Here is a 25,277-nt window from a genome sequence, read left to right on the forward strand (position 1 = left end):
TAAAAGCGTCTGCTAAATGACTAAATGTAAATGTAATGCTGTTCCTAAAACAGCATAGGCGACAAGACTTTTGTCAGGGAGTGTATACTGTATATGTGCAGCAATAGACTAGGGCCCCGTTTACACTAGTGCGTTTTAGTTTTAAAACGGCGTTTTAGAATGAAAACGATCCGCGTCCACACTTGCGTTTTACCCAGCGTTTCTGAACAGCTCTCCGTCCACACCAAAACGCTGAAAACGCACATCACGTGACCACACACACACTCTTTGGCAAGCGCTGCAGCCCATCTACCCAGATGAGAGCTCTGCTAGTCGGACTTCTCATCAAGCATCTCCCGCTGGATCTAATCTCATTATATTTATTAAACGGGATATTTCATTCATCTTGTTGTCTTTAACAACATGTTCCCTGACTTTGGTCATTGAAATTTATTACTTGTTCTCAGGTAACGTGTTTTGGCTGTGCGCAAAGATAAGTTAATGATTAATGTAACCACGTACATTCTGTATATTGACTGATCGCCTTTATTTCCTATAATGTATAAACTTATTGTATGTTATACTTTTATAATGGCCATTATCAATTATTAATACTGATATTCAGCAAAAGAGAGGGGATGTTTCGTATTTTCACTGAAATTGAAAGGAGGCAGTTGTTATAGGCTCCGTCTTGTTATAAATATCCACACAGTGAAGATGACGCTCATATATGCTGCACGACGCCTCAACATTTCTGCTGTCTGTTAAGTTGCTAATATTAAAATGAAAATAGGCAGCTATATCATGTGTACATTTTATTGTTGAGAAAGTGAAACAACGTAGCCAGGGTGATGTGAATGAAGTTATAAAGTACACTGTTCCCTTTGAAGATTTACCCGTGTCCTCGGTATAGTCTGTTTTCCATATCAAACTGAAAAGAAGAGACTGCAGCCTTGATGCTGAACTTACACGGAGAAGATACAGGACTGAACTGTGCGTGTTAGGCTACTTAATATTGAGGAAAAGCCCCAATCAGAGAGGCGAATGTCTGCAGCCCCGCCTCCGTTTTCAGATGTCTCCGTTTTCCATCATCCACACTGAGACGGAGCAGCAGCGTTTCAGAATGAAAACGGCCTCTCCAGCGTTTTCGAAACGCTCCGTTTTTGGCGCTCGAGAACTCCCGCGTAGTGTGGACGGATGGCGTAACCGTAGCAAAACTTATGCGTTTTCAAACTAAAACGCACTAGTGTAAACGGGGCCTAAGGATGTTGAGCCAAAAAATTAGCCTATATTCAAAAAAGAGCAGTGTTCCTTTAACCTCAAATGCATGTGAGATATTCAACACTAAAATAATAAGTGTTCCCTTAATAGGTCGACTGCTGGCAAGCTCTGATACGCAACCACACCAATAAACACGCCAACAGATAACTGTACACACTAATGAGACATTCCCTCACATCTGTCAGCAACCCATTTACTCTCCACCTTCCAAACAACACTTTAATTCTACCTATATGCATATAAAAAAAAAAAAAGCCCAGAGAGAAAATTGCTTATTGCCGCAACTAATCGGGAGTTCAACTGGCTCCAGTCGCAATAAAACACAGCCAATTACATGATAACTGGCTTCTGAAGGCACTCACTCAGTCACTCGTCTAATTATTCCTATGCTATTCACAGTAAGCATCGAGATTTACTCATCAAAGGCCAACGCAAGTGGCACTAGAGAACATCTGGAAGTCTTCACTCACCATCAAAACCATGTAACACCTGTTTTATATATTAAACAATACACCGCTCCCAGAATGCCTTGTGTTTCTTCCATTGAAAAGTCCCTGTAGAGTCACATTTGTCCTGCGTTGCTTGGTGACTATTATACTGGGGTGTTTTTAACGTTCATTTAGAGTAGGGTTGCTTTATATATCGGAAATAAATTGTGATGATAGCATGCGTAATATTCATTCATTCATTTTCTTTTCGGCCTAGTCCCTTTATTAATCTGGGGTTGCCACAGCGGAATGAACTGCCAACTTATCTAGCACATTTTTTTTACGCAGCAGATGCCCTTTTAGCCGCAACCTAGTACTGGGAAACACCCATACACACTCATTCACACACACACTTATACACTACGACCAATTTAGTTTATTCAATTTACTTATAGCGCATGTGTTTGGACTGTTGGGGAAACTGGAGCATATTTGGGTGCTATATTTATACTCACCCCACCACTAGGCAGACCCACACCAAAATTTGCAGATTGTTTAGCCTCTCATTGAGTCTATTTACTTACTAAATGTGTGTAAAAAATATATTTATTCAATGGTTATATTCCAGTAATGTTATTGACTAATATGCAAATATGTATGGTTTATTTACAATACAGTTTGTAGTTTTTTCTGTCTTTTAGGAGACATCTTATATGAGAAACTTGCTTTGTTTACCAAACAAGTAGATTTAATATTTTTATTGCAATTCTTAAATTAAATTTTAAGTTATTTTTTTTCAATTTCATGTTTTCAGTATTTAGTTACTACACTTCCAAAATCAATCTGCATAAATCTGCTCATTTCTTTAAAAAATACATTAAAAATTAAAGTCTGAAGGTGTGGACCTTTGACAACATTTTTGAGAAGACAAACACTCTCCAATCTTAAGAAAAAATATTTTTATAATAATAATACTAACATAATAATAATATTTATAATAATACTTTCTATAATAATAATAATAATAATAATAATAATAATAATAATAATAATAATAATACTCATGATGATGATATTTATAATAATAATAGTAATAGAAGCAATAATAATATTAATAAAACAAAAACAATAATAATAATTATCATGATGATGATGACATTTATAATAATAGTAATAATAGTAATATATTTATAATACTAATAATAAAATAATAATAATAATCATGATGACAATATTTATAATAATAGTAACAAAAACAATAATAATAAAATATTTATAATAATAATAATAATAATAATAATAATAATAATAATAATAAAACAACAACAACAGTAATAATAAAAATAATAATCATGATGACGGTATTTAAAATAATAGTTATAAAAACAACAATATTAATATATTTATAATAATAATAAAACAACAATAATAATAATCATGATGACTATAACAATAGTAATAAAATATATTAATAATAATAATAATAATAAAACAACAACATCAATGTTAATAATAATAATAATAATACATTTATAATAATAATAATAATAAAACAACAACAACAACAATAATAATGATGATATTTATAATAGTAGTAATAAAATAATAATAATAATATATTTATAATAACAATAATAAAACTATGATAATAATAATGACGATATTTATAAAAAAGTAACAAAAACAAAAATAATGATATATTTATAATAATAATAAAACAATAATAAAATTAATAATAATCATCCTGATGACAATATTTATAATACTTGTAATAATACCTGTAATAATAATGATAATAATAAAAAAAACAATAATAATATATTATTATAATATAATATATATATTATAATATATATATAATATATTACACAGGTATTAATAGTTTGTTACAATGTATATATAATATAGTATATAATATATAATATAATATATATAATATAATAATATATATATAATAATAATAATATATATATTATAATCATGACGACAATATTAATAATAACTGTAATAATACTTGTAATAATAATAATAATAATCATCATCATCATCATCATCACCATCATCATCATCATGACGATATTTATAATAGTAATAAAAACAACAACAATAATACTATATTTATAATAATAAAATAATAATAATAATCACGATGATATTTATAAAATTAGTAATAAAATATAATAATAATATATTTACAATAATAATAATAATAAAACAAAAATAATAATAATAATAATAATAGTATTTTTATAATAATAAAATTATTATTATTATAAATATATTATTATTGTTTATTTGATGTTTCAGTTGTTTATTTTATTTAGTATTATAGCATTTCCTTTTATTTTATTTTTTCAAATTTGACTACAAATTTAGTTTAAGTTTTAATTATTGCATGTGTGTGTATTTTTTTATTTTTGTCATTTTTGTTTTGAATTTGAGGATGAGAAATAATAATCAACACAGCCCCCAAACTCCCTATCTGCAAACTGTAGCCTCGCCGGAAAGCATCGCTCCCTCCCACGATCTCTCACAGGCCAAAAATATCTTCAAGGACATATCATATTCAGGATACCACCTGTTTATTTCTCACCCTTTGGCAGGTGGTACAGATCTTACAGAATAAAAACATTCATGATAACATACTGTTAGTACAAAGTAGTAAACAATAGCACTTTCTGAACACGTTACTCATCAGAACTTTATAAGAATCATATCAGCACTGGTGGGAGACACTTAGTGTCCCACCATTTCAGCCAAGTCACACTGCTATGAGTTCGATTTTGTGTTTATGCAAAAATTCAACTGTATAATCATGTGTATAAAAAAAAATCAAACACAGAGAGTCTAAATATCTTTCTTCCGCCGTTCATTCACATCTGCAGGTGACATCAGAACAGCAGAAACTGTTGCTACTTCAGCAACATTACTTTAGAGCTAGTATTTGAATGATTCTCTAGCGTAATGTCTAAAGTGATGACAAAACATGTGATAGCGCTCACATTTTAAGATTATAAGGCTGAACAGCATGAAATGCCATCAGTCTACAGAGATTTCCCAGTATTTTTCTGTTGCAATTGGGAGATCACAATAACTAACTCCAAAAAAGCTAAACACATGCGGGAATTTCTTCTTTTTTTCTGTTTACTGAACTAATCTGCAGTAACGAGAACAGGTTACTCATTATAAACAGACAGATGGCCAACCAAAAAGTTACTCAGCATGGTTTCTGCTATATTTATTCTTCCATGGCGGGGCGCCACGGCAAAATTAATCCTGTCACGGCTACATTACAGCTTCTCATTCAAAACACTGTCGTGTTTTTTTTAATAGCGGGTGATAATCGCACCAAAACGTATTAAAAAGTAAGTGAGTTATAACAGAGCGAACTTTTCTGTAACCATAGTAGTGCTGTGCGCTGTTTGTTTAACTCTTTAAGGTTACGTGCTGACTGACTGGCTGACTGACAGGTGCGTGATGTGTGAGGCCAGCAAACACGACGTATAGCCGTTTTACTTCACTTCAGGACGCATTAATGTCGCTCTGTAGGTCTATTAGAGACATTCATAAATATTCCTAGCAAATATAATAAGTGTTGGAGACATACTCGTTACATAAACGCACTAAATCGCACTTCAGCAGTGTTTATTTGAGAGTGCACAAAATCTGCGCTTGAGCAGCTTATATTTGAGGGGGTGTGCAAGAAGTTGAGCACGAGCAGAAGAAATCGGCGAGCATGCAAAGAGACTCGCATGCTGTAGGCTATTACATAAATGCAATCTCGAATTGTAACACTGCGCTCATGACATTTGTTATTGAAACGCCACAGGTAGTTGGTAGATCTGAGAAAAAAGGCCTGCAGCCACAGCTGGAAAAAATCCTAGAGGAAACACTGCTCAGGGTTATATAAAGAGTGGCCAACACATAAGGTGCGTCCCAAATCGCATAATTATGCACTATTCTACGTCATTTTGCAGTATAAATAGTGTAAGTAGTGTGTTCACACTGAAAACTCTAAAAATAATAAGTGCACTGCACTTTAATTACCCGGATGATGCACTCAATGAGCTGGAAAAATGAACTGTGTAGTAGAGGTCTGCATTCCCGCGGCTGTCCCGCGGGCGCAGCAGGACCCGACCAGATTTCTGCGGCGTGGGAATAAATCTGCGAATAAATTGCGGGAGCGGTCAGTAACGGGTTTAATTTGGGACGGGAGCGGGCTGTCTAGCAATATCGCGGATATTGCTATGCGAATGAGAGAGAGAGACAGAGAGAGAGAGAGAGAGAGCGAGCTTTGCCTGTGTGTGTGCTTGGTGCTTGTGTGTGTGTGTATGTTAGTGCGCGCGCGAATGAGAGAAAGAGAGAGAGAGAGAGAGAGAGAGAGAGAGAGAGAGAGAGAGAGAGAGAGAGAGAGAGAGAGCTTTCCCAGATAGCAAAATACACTCGGGCCAGTTCTGGCTAGATTCTCGCCTGCCGGAGACTTACCACTCGGCCCGGCTCCGGCTGCCGGACTCCGGATGCTTGTGGACTCACTGCCCGATTCCAGCCTGAATCAATCGGGCCAGATGGCGTAAGCGAGCCAATGCTGCCGCATCCGCGCCGGAATCGGCCCGAGAGTAATGTGCGCTGCGGCCCAGAGCTGGCGCGACTCAGTATTTATATACCTTTATATAAAACCTTTTGGTATTACATTGGTACTTGATACATCGTATTACAAGCCTTTGAGTTGATATAACAGCAAACGCCTGTGTGTCTGCTTGGTACTTGTGTGTGTTAGTGCGCGCGTGCGTATGAGAGAGAGAGATTGGTCTGTGTGTGTGTGTGCTTGGTGCTGTGTGTGTGTGTGATATAGAGACAGCTTGGCTGTCTGGACTGTATAGCTAGGGGATTTTCGGTTTTATTCTCCCCCGCTCTTTAGCAGGATCGGGCGCGGCGGCCAGAAAACGGGGCGGGTCGGGCAGCGGGACAATAAATTCTTAATATAAGCGGGAACGGTCGGGTTCGGGCGGGAGCGGGATTCAAAATTTGGTCCCGCGCAGATCTCTACTGTGTAATGATGGTCACTTCCAGTCTGATCTCTGAAGGTGTGGATCTTTGTCAATATTTTTGAGAAGACAAACACTCTCCAATCTTAAGAGAAAATATTTTTATAATAATATTAATATAATAATATTTGCAAGAATAATAATAATAATAATAATAATAATAATAATAAAAATAATAATAATATTTATAATAAAAGTAATAAAAACAATAATAATAATAAAACAAAAACAACAATAATAACAATCATGATGATGACATTTATAATAATAATAATAATAATTATTATTATATTTATAATAATAGCAATAAAAACAACAACAATAATAATAAAACAACAACAACAATAATAATAATAATAATAATAATAATAATAATAATAATAGTAGTAGTAGTAGTAGTAGTAATAATAATAATAATAATATAGTTATAATAAAAGTAATAAATAAATAATAATATTAATAACCATGGTGACGATATTTATAATACTAGTAATGAAAACAACAACAACAACCATAATAATAATAATATTTATAATAATAATAAAACAACAACAACAACAACAACAACAATAATAATAATAATGACAATATTAATAATAATACTTGTAATAATACTTGTAATAATAATAATAATAATAATAATATTAATCATGATGATGATATTTATAATAATAGTAACATAAAACAACAATAATATTATATTTACAATAATAAAAAATAATACTAATCATGATGATGATATTTATAATAATAGTAACAATAAAATTAATAATAATAATAATAATAATAATAAAACAACAATAATAATAATAATCATGATGACAACATTTAATATAATAGTAATAAAAATAATAATATATTTATAATAAAAAATAAAACAGTAATAATAATAATACGTTTAATAATAATAAAATAATAATAATAATAATAATAATATGTATAATAATATGTATAATATGTATAATAATAATAAAACAATAATAATAATAATTATGATGACGATATTTATAATACTTGTAATAATACTTATAATAATTATAATAATCATGATGAAAGGCTATAATTAATAATTCAGCTCATATCAATTGTTTGCAACCATTCATTCATTGATTGATTTTCCTTTGGCTTAGTCCCTTTATTAATCAGGGGTCTCCACAGCGAAATGAACCACCAACTATTCCAGCATATGTTTTACACAGCGGATACCCTTCCAGACACAACCCAGTACTAGAAAACACCTATACACACTCATTCACACTCATACACAACTGCCAATTTTGTTTACCCAACTCACCTATAGCACATGTGTTTGGACTGTGGGGGAAAGCAAAGCACCCAGAGGAAACCCACGCCAACATGGGGAGAACACAAAATGCCAACTGACCCAGCTGAGGCTTGAACCAGCCACCTTTTTGTGGTAAGACGATAGTGCTAACCACTGAGCTACCATGCTCCTCTATTTGAAACGACTATTTCCCCTTTGTAAATGCAATGAATCCTTTTTATCACTGCCTCCTCTGACCCTGAGAGGGTTAAAGCAAAAACCTGCAATGCAAATCAGTCATTTGCAGGTCTTGAAGCAGCTGTTGGCTCAGAAACCATCAAGTAGGCCGTCACTGCTAAATTGCTCATTACCTGAGAATCACAGAATGACCACACTAGCGAAAGCCTCCAAATTGGCTGTGAGAAAGCCTCCAAAAGCCATTTCTCAAAGCGCAAAGCTAGCACTTAAAGACACCCACACTCGTGCGCCTGACGGAAAATTACAACTCGCTGCAGAGTCGCATACGTAAGAGCGAGAAACCGTAAACAGAAACTCACGGAAAACAAAACAAAATTAAATCTCCTTTGTATTTCCAAAAGGGATCGAAATCCCGCTTATTTAATTCTCCAGTAGAGTTATGTGACTTTTATGAGGAGAATTACACTCGCCACAAATTGCGCTCAACAATTCCAATACTTTAGGGCTGGACCACTTTAAAATGGCTCTGCGCTGCGATTATAAATATAACTGTTTTACGGCTGTGTTATTACGCACTGAGAAGGGGGAGAGCGGCCCGATCCTGTGGCTGTAGCGCCTGATGGCCTCTCTGATGTGGGCTGGCTGGATGGCACTGCTCTGAGTCTCTGATACACACGCTGCTGCGCTCTGAAACACACAGTACAGCTCGCATTAGTGCTCATTCAAAAACACTGTGGGAGTCCTGCAGCTTCATGAATACATACACACACGAACAGACGCAGACACATACACATACAAAGACACACGCACACATAAAAAGAAACACACACACATATATACACACACACATATACAAATACACAAACAAATACACACACACACACACACACACACGCACACGCACACGCACACGCACACACACACACACACACACACACACACACACACACACACACACACAATAAAAAGCATAAACATTTAAACAAACAAATTAACACACACAAATGCAAATACACACACACACACACACACACACACATATATATACAAACACTATTACATATACTAACACAGTTCTGCAGATTTATGAATACATACACAAAATAATGCACGCACTTATACACACATACAAAGATACGCACACACATACAGACACACACACACACACAAAACTAACACACACACAAAATGAAAAACAAACACACAACACATACACACATGGTAACATACATTCACACAAACAAAACCCAGACATTAACACAAACACATACAGTAGACACACACATACACACGCATGCACACACATACAGACACACAAATATTCACACACACATACAAAAACAAATACTAGCACACACACCCGCACAAACACATACTGTAGACACACACACACACACACACACACACACACACACACACAAACATTCACACACACATACAAAAACAAATACTAACACACACGCACAAACACACAAACACATACTGTAAACACACACACACACACACGCATGCACACACACATACAAAAACATACACACGACACACATACACATACAAAAACAACACACGTACTCATCCACAAACATCAAACACACACCCACAAACACCAACACACACACACACACACACGAGAACATTCACGAACCCAAAAATGCAAACACAGACAAACACACACGCTAACACTAACACACAAAAATGCAAACAAAAAACAAACGCACGCATTAAAACACATACATACGCATTAGGACAAAAAACACACACACAAACAAATACACACATGTACAACTAACAACACACACGCAAACACACACATGTACACAAATACATACATACCATAACACAAACAAGTACACACATACACACACACACACACACACACACGCACACACACACACACACACACACACACACACACACACACACACACACACACACACACACACACACACACACACACACACACACACACACACACACAACTGCTCGTCACCTATAGATATCAACACTGTGTCATTTGTTGCTTTATGAACTTCTGCTATGTAACAGGCTAAGAGCAAACTCTGCGTGTGATTGGCTGTAATTGCAGTATTCTCTGTAGACATTAAAGGGAAGGGAACATTTCTGTCTCTGCATCTCTTTTCAGACAAAGGAAAAACAACTTCCCTATTTGGATGTTTGTAATAAACATCAGAGGAACTGGAGTCAGTAAAACAGGATGAAGAGGAAAACACTGAAGCTGCGTCCCAAAAGGCACACTATACACTATGCACTCATGCACTATGTACTTATGCACTTACACACTCAACAGGATAGTATATGTATGTAGTGTCGTCCCAAATGGCACACTAATGTTTTTTTACTAAGCGGAAATTCAAACCGTTTCCCTGATGACGTTTGACGGTTGCCAAATCATTGAAGTAAACGGCCGAATTATCAAATAACACCTGCTGGGAGTATTGCCACATTCACCATCAGGAGGCGCTATAATCACTCTCGTAGGAGAATTTTGCTTTCACCATCCAAAATAAATAAAGTTATCCAACACGTGCGTCCGATAGCTCCGCCCCTTCCGATACGTAAGCAAACCTGCGGTCGTTAAGTGCGTGAAGTGTCCATCATTACACACTTCATTTTAGCGGCTGAATGAGTGCATCATCCGGGTAATTAAAGTACACTTAGTATTTTTAGAGTTTTCAGTGTGAATGCACTACTTACACTATTTATACTACAAAATGGCGTAGAATAGTGCATAAGTATGCGATTTGGGACGCAGCTAGAGACTTGTTCTCCACTAATGTTTGGAAGAGTCTACAACAAACATTACAGTGACCCCGGGCTTCTTCTAGTGTAACACACACGCATGGTAAAGAACTTCTGGGTAAATTAGAGAGTTTAAGGATATATATATATATATATATATATATATATATATATATAATACATTATATGTAATATCTATCTATTTAACTGTGTGTTGATCTATCTGTCTGTCTGTGTTTCTATCTTCCTGTCTGTCTGTCTGTCTATCAATCTATCTGTCTGTTTGTCTATTTATTCATCTGTCTGTTCGTCTATCTATTTAACTGTCTGTTGACCTATCTGTCTGTCTGTCTTTCTGCCTGTCTTTCTCTCTACCTGTCTGTCAATCTATCGGTCAATCTATCGGTCAATCTATCGGTCTATCTATCGGTCTATCTATCGGTCTATCTATCGGTCTGTCTGTCTGTCTGTCTGTCTGTCTGTCTGTCTGTCTGTCTGTCTGTCTGTCTGTCTGTCTGTCTGTCTGTCTGTCTGTCTATCTATCTATCTATCTATCTATCTATCTATCTATCTATCTATCTATCTATCTATCTATCTTCCTGCCTGTCTGTCTGTCTGTCTGTTTATATATCCACATGTCTGTCTGTCTATCTGTCAGTCAATCTATCTATCTGTCTTTCTATGTATCTATGTCTGTCTGTCTGTCTTTCTATCTACATGTCTGTCTGTCTGTCTGTCTGTCTGTCTGTCTGTCTATCTTTCAGTCAATCTGTCTGTCTGTCTGTCTGTGTTTCTATTTACCTTTCTGTCTGTCTGTCTGTCTGTCTGTCTGTCTGTCTGTCAGTCAGTCAGTCAATCTGTCTGTCTGTCTGTCTGTCAGTCAGTCAATCTGCCTGTCTGTCTGTTGATCTATCTGTCTGTCTGTCTTTCTATTTACCTGTCTGTCTGTCTGTCTGTCTTTCTATGTATCTGTCTGTTGATCTATCTGTTTATCTGATAGTCTATCTATCTGTCTGTCTGTCTATCTATTAATCTGTCTCTCGCTCTCTCTGTCTGTCTGTCTGTCGGCAACATTTGTGTACCTTCTTCCTCTTCCTCTGTTTGGCTTTACTGCTGGCATCTTGATTGGGTCCACCATTGCCCTGCGCCAGCGAGTGCATCTTCCCTTGGTGTCCCGCGCCAGACGGAGTGGATGGAGGGGTGTTATCTGGAGAATCCAAATCCTTTTTGCTGCTCGAAGCCTTATAACAGACCAGAAAATAAAATACAAATGTATTAAATTATCTTGTTTTACTCAGTCTATCCATCCAATATAAAAAGTACAAGTTTATAGAAATAAAGGTGCTGTCATTATTGTTCCTTTTTCTTTCTTATTCAAGTTAAAATGAAAGTTTATTTGTTTCACAACAATTAATGTCACAAAGCAGCTTTACAAAATGTGCTGATTATTGCATTACAATCACAAAAAAGAAAAAAAAAGTTAAAGGAAAGTTAAAGGGCCCCTATAATGAAAAAAAAAAAATAATAATAACAAATATATATATAGTTATATATATGTATATATATATATATATATATATATATATATATATATATATATATATATATATATATATATATATATATATATATATAAATATATATATACATATATATAATATATATATATATATATATAACTATATATATATATATATATATATATATATATATATATATGTAACTATATATATATATATATATATATATATATATATATATATATATATATATACACTCCAAAGAGTTAAATAACTATATATATATATATATATATATATATATATATATATATATATATATATATATATATATATATATATATATATATATATATATATAACATCATCTTCATTATTATTACTGTCATTATTATTGTCATAAAAGTACAAAAGTCTTGTTAGAACCCCTGTAAGCCTCCATGATTTTTCAATGAGTATATATAGTATACATAATCAATGTCAATACAGTTGCTATATATGGTTCTTCATCTAGTAAAGGGGTAAAGAAGCTGTACACCTGCTACAAATAGTTTTACTAGTGAACTGTCTTGCTTCTATTGCCCTCATTTGTAGGTTGCTTTAGCTATATGAACAAATCTAAATAGTAAACTTGGAGAAATGCTAATCATATACACAAAAACGTGGATATATTTCTTTTATTTTGGAGTGTTGTCATCAGACGACTGCTTACGGAGACTAGCATGTGCTCGTCCTTCTACACATAAACATCTTCAAGCAAACAATGGCTTTAACGCAACTTCTGACGTAAAAAAAAGAGGTCAGGGCTACAAAACAACCGAGCACAACCCTGAAAACATCACCTGCAGTCTTACGACACGTCTCGGCTCTATCGCTCAAACCACAGGCTCATATTCTGGCACACGGGAACGCCATCGACCCCCAAGGTTTAGCAGAAAAAACAATGCTGGAATTCAGGCTAAAATAAAAAAGAAAATAGCCTGTGTGGCCTTGGCGGCAGAGGCAGATGAGGTTCCTGTGGTTTCAGTGACAGTGAGGTCCATGCAGGGAATGGATCCACAGCTCAAAACCACCTTGGACAAACTCTTGGCGGCTCTGTTTGGCAAGTGGTCAAACCCACAGAGCAGGACACACACATGTTTGCTTTCTCTTCAAATGACCATCTCTACAGGAGCGTTATCAGCACTGAGACCATTTTAACTAGTCCGCTGTTTTATCAGAATACGGTAGGACATAATTTAAAGTGGGCCTGTTATGTAACCGCACCTTGCTTATACATTTGCATATATGCATTTAAATTTTACATAAGTTTATTTATTATTTGCTGGCATGTGGTGGGTTTGGGGTTTGTTTTTTGAAAATGTGAAAAACTTTAAATAAAGTATTTATAAAAAAAAAGAAAATCATGCGGTCAATTGACAATTATGGCCATTCAAGGCAGAAAACACTCTGTAGTACCTTGGCATTTTTAACTAAATCAAAATGTTAGAATGAAATATACACACATTTAGAAAAAGTCAAGCTCTATCGGGTTGGATGGGAAGCGACAGTGTACAGCCATTTTCAGATCTCTGATGTTCAATAGGATCTAGGTCTGGGCTCTGGCTGGGCCACTCAGGGACATTCACCCAATTGTTGTGAAGCGACTTCATTGATATTTTAGCAGTGTGCTTTGGGTCATTGTCCTGCTAGAAGATGAACTGCCGCCCAAGTTCAAGAGTAAAAGTTTTCATTCAGGATGTCTCTGTACATTGCTGCATTCATCTTTCCCTCTATCCTGACTAGTCTTGATGCTGCCACCACCATGCTTCACTGTAGGGATGGTGTTAGCCTGGTGATGAGCGCTGCCTGGTTTTCTTCAAATGTAACGCCTGGCATTCACTCCAAAGAGTTCAATTTTGGTCTCATCAGACCAGAGAATTTAGTTTCTTATGGTCTGAGAGTCCTTCACATGCCTTTTGGCTAATTCCAGTCGGGGAGTGGCTTCCGTCTGGGCACTCTACCATACAGGCCTGACTGGTGGACTGCTGCACAGATGGTTGTCCTTCTGTAAGGTTCTCCTCTCTCCACAGAAGAACGCTGGAGCTCAGACAGAGTTCTTCTCACTCGGATCACTCAGCTTAGACGGCTAAGCTCTAGGAAGAGTCCTGATGGTTCCAAACATCTTCCACTTAACGGATGATGGAGGCCGCTGTGCTCAATGGAACTTTTAGTGAAGCAAAAAATTTTCTGTAACCTTCCCCAGCCTTGTGTCTCGAGACAATTCCTTTGTCTTCATGCTTGGTTTGTGCTTTGACATGCACTGATAGCCCTGGGACCTTCTATAGACAGGTGTATGCCTTTTCAAATCATGTCCAATCTACTGAATTTATCACAGGTGAACTCAATGAAGCTGCTGAAACATCTCAAGAGTGATCAGTGGAAACAGAATGTACCTGAGCTCAATTTAGAGCTTTACGGCAAAGGCTGTCAATACTGATGTACATGGGATTTTTCAGGTTTTTTATTTTTAATAAATTTGCAACAATTTCAAAAAAACTTTTTTCACGTTGTCATTATGGGGTATTGTGTGTAGAATTTTAAGAAAATAAATAAATTTAATTCATTTTGGGATAAGGCTGTAACATAAAGAAATGTGGAAAAAGTGAAGCGCTATGAATACTTTCTGGATGCACTGTATATTGTTTATGACCATCATATCCGGTTTGTTGCATTTGTTTTTTACTTTTTAATCGATTTTGTACTGTTATATACTGTATTTTTATTTATGTTTTTCATTTTACTTTAAACATAATTATTATTTAACATAATTTTCATTATGTTTTCTTTTACTTTTGTTTGTAAACAGTCACAAAAAACTGATTAATCAGTTCTAGTGTGAAATAAAGCTGTGTGTGTGTTCACCTCAGCCGAGGAGCTGCAGTACTGGATGTAAGTTGCAGAAATGGCGTGCTGAAACGGATCACCAGTTTTGGGAGTCATATCTTGTTTAACCAACAGAGCAAGGTCAACAACCTAAAACACAAAAACCATATCAACTTATGAGTAATCGCTTGAAGAACAAGTTGATAACACTTATTTTACCCCAAAAAAACATCAAATCAAACAATCAAAGCACTGACGGGGCTCTAGTTTCTGTTCCAATATTCAATAATACAATATATCATGATAATAAACATGCAAATTGTTATGGTGGACACTTCAATTCACTTACTGTGAATTACTGGAATTTCCTAACATCGATACGATACCTTGAAAAATATCGATATCTGATACCATTTTCGATACTGCGAGAAACCCAATATTACAGTATCGATACTTTTTTTGACAACACAGATTGCCTTAAAAGAATATTCAGATTATTGTATCAATCGACCTCAATAAATCCACCTTTATTTATATAGCACCTTACTACAACCAAAGTTGACCAAAGTGCTTTACTCAAGTACAGTAAAAACAAATTATTCAGTTGTGTTTCCTGACTAACATTAACAAAACTGTAATTAATATTTAAGCTACATATAATATTATTTAAAATTTACAACCTATTCTCATTGTAGGATTTATTTATTGCACTAATTAACATTAAATAATAATAATATTATTCAAGTGTTACCATCTGTGCTTTATAAGTGTTAAAAAGTTTATTGTTAGTTATTCATTTATGGTAATAATTTTTTATTAATTTTATTTCTCTCTATTTATTTATATTTATTTTATTTTATTCTATTTTAATTATTTGTCACATTTTTACTTCGCAATCATTTATATAGATTTAGGTTTTAATTTCCCCTATTATATATAATTGATCATTTTTATTTTTCCCTATTTATTTAATTCATTCTATACTACTACTTTAATTACTTTTCATTTTTTGTTTTACATTCATTTATATATTTTTTATTATTTTATTTTTCACTATTTATTTATATTTTAATTATTTTATCCTATTTTAATTATTTTTTCACATTTTTTCTTTAGGTTTTACTTTCCCCTTTTATTTATATTATATTTTTATTTTTCTCTATTTCTCTCTTTCTTTCTTTCTTTCTTTCTTTCTTTCTTTCTTTCTTTCTTTCTTTCTTTCTTTCTTTATTCTATTCTATTTAAATATTTTTTTCTTTTTGTTTACATTAATTTATTTATACACACGTTTAAATATTTTTTTCTCTATTTATTTATATTTTAATTATATTTCACATTTATTTGCAATCATGTATATAGATTTAAGTTTTACTTTCTCCATTTATTTAGCATTATATTTTTCTCTATTTGTTTATTTATTTTATTTTATAATACTTTAATTATTTTTTATTTTTTGTTTACATTTACATACACACACACACACACACACACATATATATATATATATATATATATATATATATATATATATATATATATGTATATGTATGTGTGTGTGTGTGTGTGTGTGTATAAATTATATATTACCTGTTTCCTTTGTTTTTAGTATTTTTCTTTTTTATTTATATTTATCAATTTGTTTACTTATTTTATTTAATTTATTTTTCATATTTTTATTTTTTAACATTTATTAATTTTTCTCTTTATTTATAATTTAAGTATTTTTATTTTTCAGTTTTTATTTATTTATATTCCTCAATTTCTCTTTCTTTTTTTTTTTACTTAATTTATTTTACTCCAATTCCCTTTTTTTACTTCAGTAAATTACACAATTTACGCAAGTTCCTTCATCTAGCTTGTGTCTTTTTGATTTCTTGTTGTTTGAGTGTGCAGACTTTCCTTTAGTTATTTCATTCTTTTCTCACCTGTGCCACGGTCTCATAGGCCAGATATGACAGGATCTCCATAGACATTGCATTGGGCTTCACATCCAGACTGCTGCAGTCCAGCCATTCACGAAACTTAGACGCCTTCTTAGCTAAACAGAGAAACATTTCAGTCATTCTTAAAAAGAGCCATTTGTTTGAAAAGAATAAATAAATAAATAAATACACACTTTTCCATTATTGCCATATAAATATACAAGAAAATTACAAGGCAGTATAAGATAACAGAAGGTAAATAAATGCAATGTAACAAAAAAGCATTTGTTGAAAGAAAATAAAAAATCCACACTCTTCCATGCTATTAAACAAGCATAGCAAATCCTCTACTAAAAATTTTAAGCACAATGACTATTTAATTCCTAACATTTCCTATTAAACCAAAAACTTTTCAATCTCCGGCCGGTGTCGTGTTTTTGGTCCTATTTTCAGCTGTACTTATATTATATGTGAAACTTTTTAGAAATATTTCTATTGTTAGGGCATCCTTGTCATGTAAAAAAACAGACAATTATAACATAGTATAAGACAATGTTTCCCAACCCTGTTCCTGAAGGCACAGCAACAGTACACATTTTCAACCTCTTTCTATTCAAACACACCTGAATCAACTCATCAGAACATAAGAAGAGACTTTAAAACCTGAAGATGATTGGTCAGATTAGGAGACATGCAAAATATGTACTGTTGGTGTGCCTACAGAAATAGGGTTGGGAAACACTGGTAAAAGATAACAGAATGTCAATGTACACTCACCGGCCACTTTAACAGGTACACCAGTCCAACTGCTTGTTAACACAAATTTTAAATCAGCCAATCACATGGCTGCAACTCAATGCATTTAGGCATGTAGACATGTCAAGGCGATCTGCTGCAGTTCAAACCGAGCATCAGAATGGGGAAGAAAGGGGATTTAAGTGACTTTGAACGTGGTATGATTGTTGATTTCAGAAACTGCTGATCTACTGGGATTTTTACACACAACCATCTCTAGGGTTTACAGAGAATGGTCTATAAAATGAGAAAATATCCAGTGAGCGGCAGTTCTGTGGGTGCAAATGCCTTGTTGATGCCAGACGTCAGAGGAGAATGGCCATACTGGTTTCAGCTGATAGAAAGGCTACAGTAACTCAATTAAGCACTCGCTACCACCGAGGTCTGCAGAAGAGCATCTCTGAACACACAACATGTCCAACCTTGAGGCAGATGGGCTACAGCAGCAGAAGACCACACCGGGTGCCGCTCCTGTCAGCTAAGAACAGGAAACTGAGGCTACAATTCACACAGGCTCACCAAAACTGGACAATAGAAGATGTGAGAAACGTTGCCTGAGTCTTGATTTCTGCTGCGACATTTAGATGGCAGGGTCAGAATTTGGCGTCAACAACATGAAAGCATGGATCCATCCTGCCTTGTATCAACAGTTTAGGTTAGTGGTGTAATGTGTGGGGGATATTTTGGCCCATTAGTACCAATTGAAAATCGAGTCAACACCAAAGCCTACTTAAGTATTGTTGCTGACCATGTCCATCCCTTTATGACCACAGTGTACCCCTCTTCTGATGGCTATTTTTAGCAAGATAACGCGCCATGTCATAAAGCACGAATCATCTCAGACTCATTTCTTGAACATGACAATGAGTTCACAGTACTCAAATGGCCTCCACAGCCACCAGAGCTCAATCCAATAGAGCACCTTTGGGATACGGTGGAACGGGAGATTCGCATCATGGAAATCAAATCTGCAGCAACTGCGTGATGCTATGATGTCAATATGGAGCAAAATCTCTGATGAATATTTCCAGTAGCTTATTGAATCTATGTCTTGAAGGATTAAGGCAGTTCTGAAGGAAAAAGGGGGTCCACCCCGTTACTAGTAAGGTGTACCTAATAAAGTGGCCAGTGAGTGTATGTACAGTAATGTAACAAAAAAAAGCCATTTGTTTTAAAAAATGTACACTTTTTCCTCAATGCTATTAAAGCAAGCATACCAAATACTCTGCTCTAAATTTACATGAGCACAATGACTATTTAAATCCAAACATTCCCTATTAAACCAAAAGCTTCTCGATCTCCGGCCCGTGTCGTGTTTTTGGTCAGATTTTCTGTCTACTCAGCATCATGGTTGTATAACGGGGTTATTCAGGCACGCTTGCAGAGCTGCCATCCCAACATGCAGTTCGGTGCCAGACAGCATCTTATTATTAGTGCTGAAATGTGGCCTTCAGAAGCCAGCAGTGGTGTGTTCATCATCCCGCAGCCGCGTTCTTACAAGGCCTCGGGTGAAAAAAGCTGCCAACCCAACAACTCATCAGAGACTGTATCTGACGTACTGTATATCTGACACTATCTGATCTACAGACACACACAACCATATAAAGTTGCAGTCAGAATTATTAGCCCTTCTGAATTATTAGCCCTCAAGATCATTTAGGTCCCCAATTTCTGTTTAACGGAGAGATTTTTCTCAACACATTTCTAAATCTTTTATCTTTAGCTTAACCCTCTGGAGTCGAAGACCGCGTATACGCATTTTGATCTGTAGTGTGGTCAAACTGCTGAAATGAACTTAAATTACACTTTCAGTTTTGATCGTAGAGATAAGATCAATACATCAATCGAATCTGTTATGTCTACTTTTTGTTGTGTACACTCACAACAACAACAACAAACGTGTGTGCTTTTGCAAAATAAGGTAAACAAACAGTGTTGGCATTCTGTTCTCTCTCTCTGTGATCTGCTTTCAGAAACGCGTCAGTAAAATGCGCTGAAACTCAGCGAAAACAAAACACACAGAGATGAGACATGTATCTCTAGAAAGCTTGAAGTGTCTACTTTTAATGCAGCTATGCATGTTGAAAACAAACATTGCTTGATAAGGTAATCAGTATGAAACCAACGCTATGTTCTCAGTCTGATCTCATTAGTTTTTATGCGACCACGCCCACGAGGCATTGTTATTACAAGCGTCTGCATAAGACGCGTGCAGACTGTGGTCAGAAAAACACGTCACTAAAATGAAAGGAAGCTCGGCAAATAGTCAGCAAAAATGATGATTTATGATATCTATATAAAGCTTGATATGTCTACTTTTGCATTAATCAATTCAAGTCGAAAACAAATAACCTCTTTTTATGCTCATTATGCAGGTCTTTGTCTTCTCAGGTGTGACTCAAGGCTGATTTATACTCCTGCGTCAAACGCACGCGTATGCTACGGCACAGCGATCCACAGAGCTTTACTTTGACATTTCCTTAAGCGAGAATGATGTCGACTGAAACTTTGTGGTAAACCATATATGTAGAGTGCAACAGCAAAGAGCTTGTTTAGAGCTTTTATGAGCTTGATTACAATTTACACATATTTAGACATGATAAGTCATACTGTGACACAAATAAAATTAATAAAATATAAATGAATAAATAAAAAAATAAAAATAAAGTAAAAATTTTTATAAAGAAAGAATAAAATAAATAATAAAATAAATAAATACGATAAAATATAAAATAAAAATAGTAAATAATAAAATAAAATGAAATAAAATATTTTTTAGATAAATAAAATAAATAAATAATACAATATAAAATTAAATATAAATAGACAATAATAAAATAAAAATAAATAAATAAGACTTACTAATAAAATTAATAAATTGTCAAATAAAAAATAAATAAATAGCAAATAATAAAATAAAATGAAAAAAATAATAAATAATAAAAAATTGAATAAATAAATAATAAACAAATAATACAATACAATGAAATAAAAAAATATATACATATATATATAAAAAATAAATAAATCATAAAATAAAAAAATAATAATAAATAATAAAATTAAACGAAATAAAATGACCCTGAATGCAAATACGTGCTATAGTTAACAGATCAATTCAGAATTACCAAACACAGCAACACACACATGACAAACCAGTATACGCATCCTGAATGTGTGTGGATACATGAACATCTTGAATTGCATCAACCTAATAAACTCCTGACTCCCAAGATCATTAAACAGTATTACAGTATGTGAACTATGCTAATGATGAAATTTAGTGTGCTTCAGTGATGTATTTGCTTTAAATGACTCCAGCACATTAAGGATTCTGTATGGCATGCTTTAACGCATTAACATTGACTGCTTGGCTGTACTTTCAGTGCAGTAGAAATCATTGTGCATAAACGCATCTGTCAAATGCTAAATATGAAAGTAATAGTGTACATAAATAAAAGACTCACAGAAACTCAGCTGGCGGCTTTCGCAGAATTCACTGTACTGACTGGAGTCCATGTTTCTGGTCATCTTCTCAATTCTCTGTAAAAATAATGACAAGAACATTAATTATAATCACGTGTCAACATCACAAAACGCTCAAACACTTTCCTTCAGCATACTCCCGTTTTATGAGGAGTCACCATAGTGGAATGAACCACCAATTACTCTGGCGATTGCTTTACACAGTGGATGCACTTTTAGCCACAACTAAACACTGAGAGAATGCATTAACTCATAAACCCCCAGTGCAGGGAACCACCCACACACTCTCCCATTCTCACACTAATTCCAACTTCATTTATTCAATACACAAAATGCATCTCAAAGAAAATGTGAACAATTAATTATTTTAAATAAATTCAAGGCTTTGAGGCTTAGGTTTCAGGCTAATTAAGGTTAAGGCTAGGTTTATTCCATTTAAGGCTAGGTTTATTAAATAAAATATAAAAATATTGCAAATATTTTTACAAATTTTAATTTGCTATTATAATATATCTTCAAATATAATTAGTTCCAGCAATGTCAGGCTGATTTTTTGTGTCACATGATCCTTAAGAAATCAATCTGATTTAGTAACCAAGAATACATTTCCAACGCTGGCAAACAGTTGTTTTGCTAAATACTTTTCAGCGTGTATATATAGTCAAGCCCGAAATTATTCATACCCCTGGCAAACTCTGACTGAAAGTTTTTGTTCAAATGTAAATAAAAGCTGAAATATTTATATATTTTTTTCCCACAAATATGCCTCTTGTACATTGTATTATTATCTTGCAGGAGAAGCCTGTGTCATTTCTGCTAAAATAAATAAATAAAAAGTTTTAAAAATTGCTGTTTGAATAAAAGTAACATTAAATCAGAATTTGATAGGGTTATGACCAATTTCGAGCTTAACTGTATATAGTTAATACAAAATACAATTGATAATAAATACACAGAATATTTGTAGGAAGCTATACAATATTGCATGTGTATATACATTAGATTAGTCAGTACTGAAGCTAAATGTGGAGCTCATCCAACAAAAAAACTTATGAAAACAGTCCAAAAACTAGAACATCAAATTTTATATGTTATAGAAAAAATATTAAATACAATTTTTTTTTGTTAATTTTTAATTAATAAAGTTTTTGTAGGTTGTAAATTATTTTTGATTAATTTGCTTAATTTTAATTAATAATTTAAAATAATATTTTTAAAAATAATATATCTTTTTAATTAATTTGCTTTATATATATATATATATATATATATATATATATATATATATATATATATATATATATATATATATATATTAAACAGATATATTATTTTTAAAAATAATATTTTAAATTATTATTTAATTTTTTTAAATAATTTAAATTATTATTTATTATATATATAAGCAGATTTATTAAACATATATATATATATATATATATATATATATATATATATATATATATATATTAAACAGATATATTATTTTTAAAAATAATATTTTAAATTATTATTTAATTTTTTTAAATAATTTAAATTATTATTTATTATATATATAAGCAGATTTATTAAACATATATATATATATATATATATATATATATATATATATATATATATATATATATATATATATATATATATATATATATATATATATATATATATATAAAAGCTTCTTTCCTATGATAAATAATTTGTGTCTGTAGCCTACTGGAGTCTGCTGCTATTTCAAGTTAGGTAGGTGTAAATCCCCAAAATTAAGTGCTGGCTAAAGTGTAGATTGGATTTTTCACATTTAAAAGTATTCAACTGCTTGTGAGTGTCATGATTATGAGCATTTGAAGGTGAATCTGCCCTCCACTGTGATGGATTCAGCCTCAGCACCGTCATCTTTATTTCCCAGTTTTACCCCACATGATAAAACAGCCTACCATAACAAGAGAAGAGCCCGTCTGTGTAAACTTTGAGAGAGCCGCGCAGTAATGAACCCTCTTAATAGCAACCCAACAGGTTTGACTGGGATTTACAGCAGAGCGTGTTAAGTTGCAGGTCAGAACCTATAATTAGATGTTTCCTCATCCTGGACCAATTTCATACCTTCACTAACACTCAATTTGAGCTCTATAGCAGGCCGTGTGTCATAAAAAAAAGGGTTCAAGGTTTACGAGTGCTTTTTTTTCCCTCTCTTGTGCCACAAAGGATCTGTTTTACGGTCTAGAGAGATCCGCGTCTTGGAGCCGGGGTTAGCGAGAAAAGCGTCAAACTGGAAGTCTGACATGATGCTCGCGAGGCAGACTGGATCGCTTTCAGCCCACCCAAACCAACCGGAGTCTTTTTATTTAGTTAGCTGGCAGTCATTGGAAATTCCATCTTTGAAAATACATATTAATGATGGCGAGTGGCGGCTCGTTACACTGCGCTGGAACTGTGATTTCTATTAGTGTCGTTAAGAGGCGAGCGGAGGTCTCGTTTTGCAGCTCGGAGGGGGAATTCGCAGCAGTCTCGCTGTCTGGGTCTTGCTCCAAATTGGGCCGCGAGCGATACGAGACTGGAGCCGCTGCTCTTTTAAATAACTCTTGTGGAGCGGCCGGCCAGAGACAGGAGAAATGTTTTGACTGGGGCTTATTGACTGAAAAGAGCAGTGGGGGATTTGATGTTTGAAGACTATGTTTAGCCGCTGATTAAATCAAAACGTTGACCCACCTGCTAATAGCCAAATTATACCCACAACTGACGCGGGCCGGCCGTATAGGAGGACACAGGTAAATATTTGATTTGGCTGCTTTGGACTTTCATTCGGTGCCAGTGTGGTTTGGATAAAGGGAATCTCAATTTGTACCACCAAGATTTCCACAGGCTGACGCCCAAGATATATTGTGGATATCTAGAGAAGTGTAGTATATTTAGGTGTCACTGATTAACAGCCTGAGGCATCAGCGGGTCATTTAGTTGCTAAGCTAAGTTTGGATGATCAAACAGGATGGAGTTAAAATGTTTCTGGTGTTGATTTTTAAGTCTCAGAGGTAGGGATAAGCAATATGAACTTAAATATATCACAATAAATAAAATGAATTTAAAGTGTAGATTGCATTTTTCATGTTTGAAAGTATTTATTATTCAAGTATATTTGGTAAAAAAAAATATCATATGGCAGAATATATCTAATGTTATATATTATGGTCAATGGTGTTGGTTGGTTGGTTGGTTGGAGGGATGGATGGACAGAGGCATGGATGAATGGAATTGACTACATGAATGAATGGATGAAAAGACAAATGGGATGGATGGATGGATGGATGGATGGATGGATGGATGGATGGATGGATGGATGGATAGATGGACAGATGGATTAATGGATAGATGTACTACATGAATGAATGCATGAAAAGAGGGATGGGATAGGATGCTTCGTTGGTTGGTTAGTTGGTTGGTTGAAGGGAGGGATGGATGGAGGGAGGGAATGGAGTACACTGTAAATGCGAATAGTATTCCTTACTATCAAAATTCTAGTGTGTTTACTTAATTTTAAGCTAATTGTTGAGTTTACTAGAAATGCATTAGTGTTGCTGACATAGTAAGGTATAAAGTTCCCATAACTAATGTAATTTGAGTAAAATTGCTTATAAGGGCTAAGCCATGCTGTTACGCATGCGTACTGGGTGGTGATTTCCCATCCCCCATCCCGAGTCACAACCAACCGACACCCAGCACCGCCATTGAAGGACAGGATT

At 34.1% G+C, this 25,277-nt stretch overlaps 2 protein-coding genes and 1 long non-coding RNA gene across 9 annotated transcripts in view; 1 reads left to right on the forward strand and 2 right to left on the reverse strand.

The window, feature by feature from the left end:
• Positions 1 to 25,277, forward strand: part of cdc5l (CDC5 cell division cycle 5-like (S. pombe)) — a 452,249-nt gene that overhangs the window by 143,281 nt on the left and 283,691 nt on the right. The window lies entirely within an intron of this gene.
• Positions 1 to 25,277, reverse strand: part of LOC141378508 (uncharacterized) — an 842,893-nt gene that overhangs the window by 63,464 nt on the left and 754,152 nt on the right. The window lies entirely within an intron of this gene.
• Positions 1 to 25,277, reverse strand: part of supt3h (SPT3 homolog, SAGA and STAGA complex component) — a 267,732-nt gene that overhangs the window by 39,706 nt on the left and 202,749 nt on the right. For all 6 annotated transcript variants that reach the window (XM_087288936.1, XM_087288937.1, XM_087288938.1 and 3 more), the window contains 5 exons: positions 21,525 to 21,600; positions 17,266 to 17,378; positions 15,380 to 15,490; positions 12,038 to 12,196; positions 8,772 to 8,882 (listed from right to left, as the gene is read on the reverse strand). In XM_087288936.1, the coding sequence (XP_087145062.1) occupies positions 8,772 to 8,882; positions 12,038 to 12,196; positions 15,380 to 15,490; positions 17,266 to 17,378; positions 21,525 to 21,600 (570 nt within the window). The remainder of the gene's footprint in view (positions 1 to 8,771; positions 8,883 to 12,037; positions 12,197 to 15,379; positions 15,491 to 17,265; positions 17,379 to 21,524; positions 21,601 to 25,277) is intronic.

Source organism: Danio rerio, chromosome 17 (assembly GCF_052040795.2).
Source record: "Danio rerio strain M-AB ecotype USA chromosome 17, GRCz13ab, whole genome shotgun sequence".
NCBI lineage: Eukaryota > Metazoa > Chordata > Actinopteri > Cypriniformes > Danionidae > Danio > Danio rerio.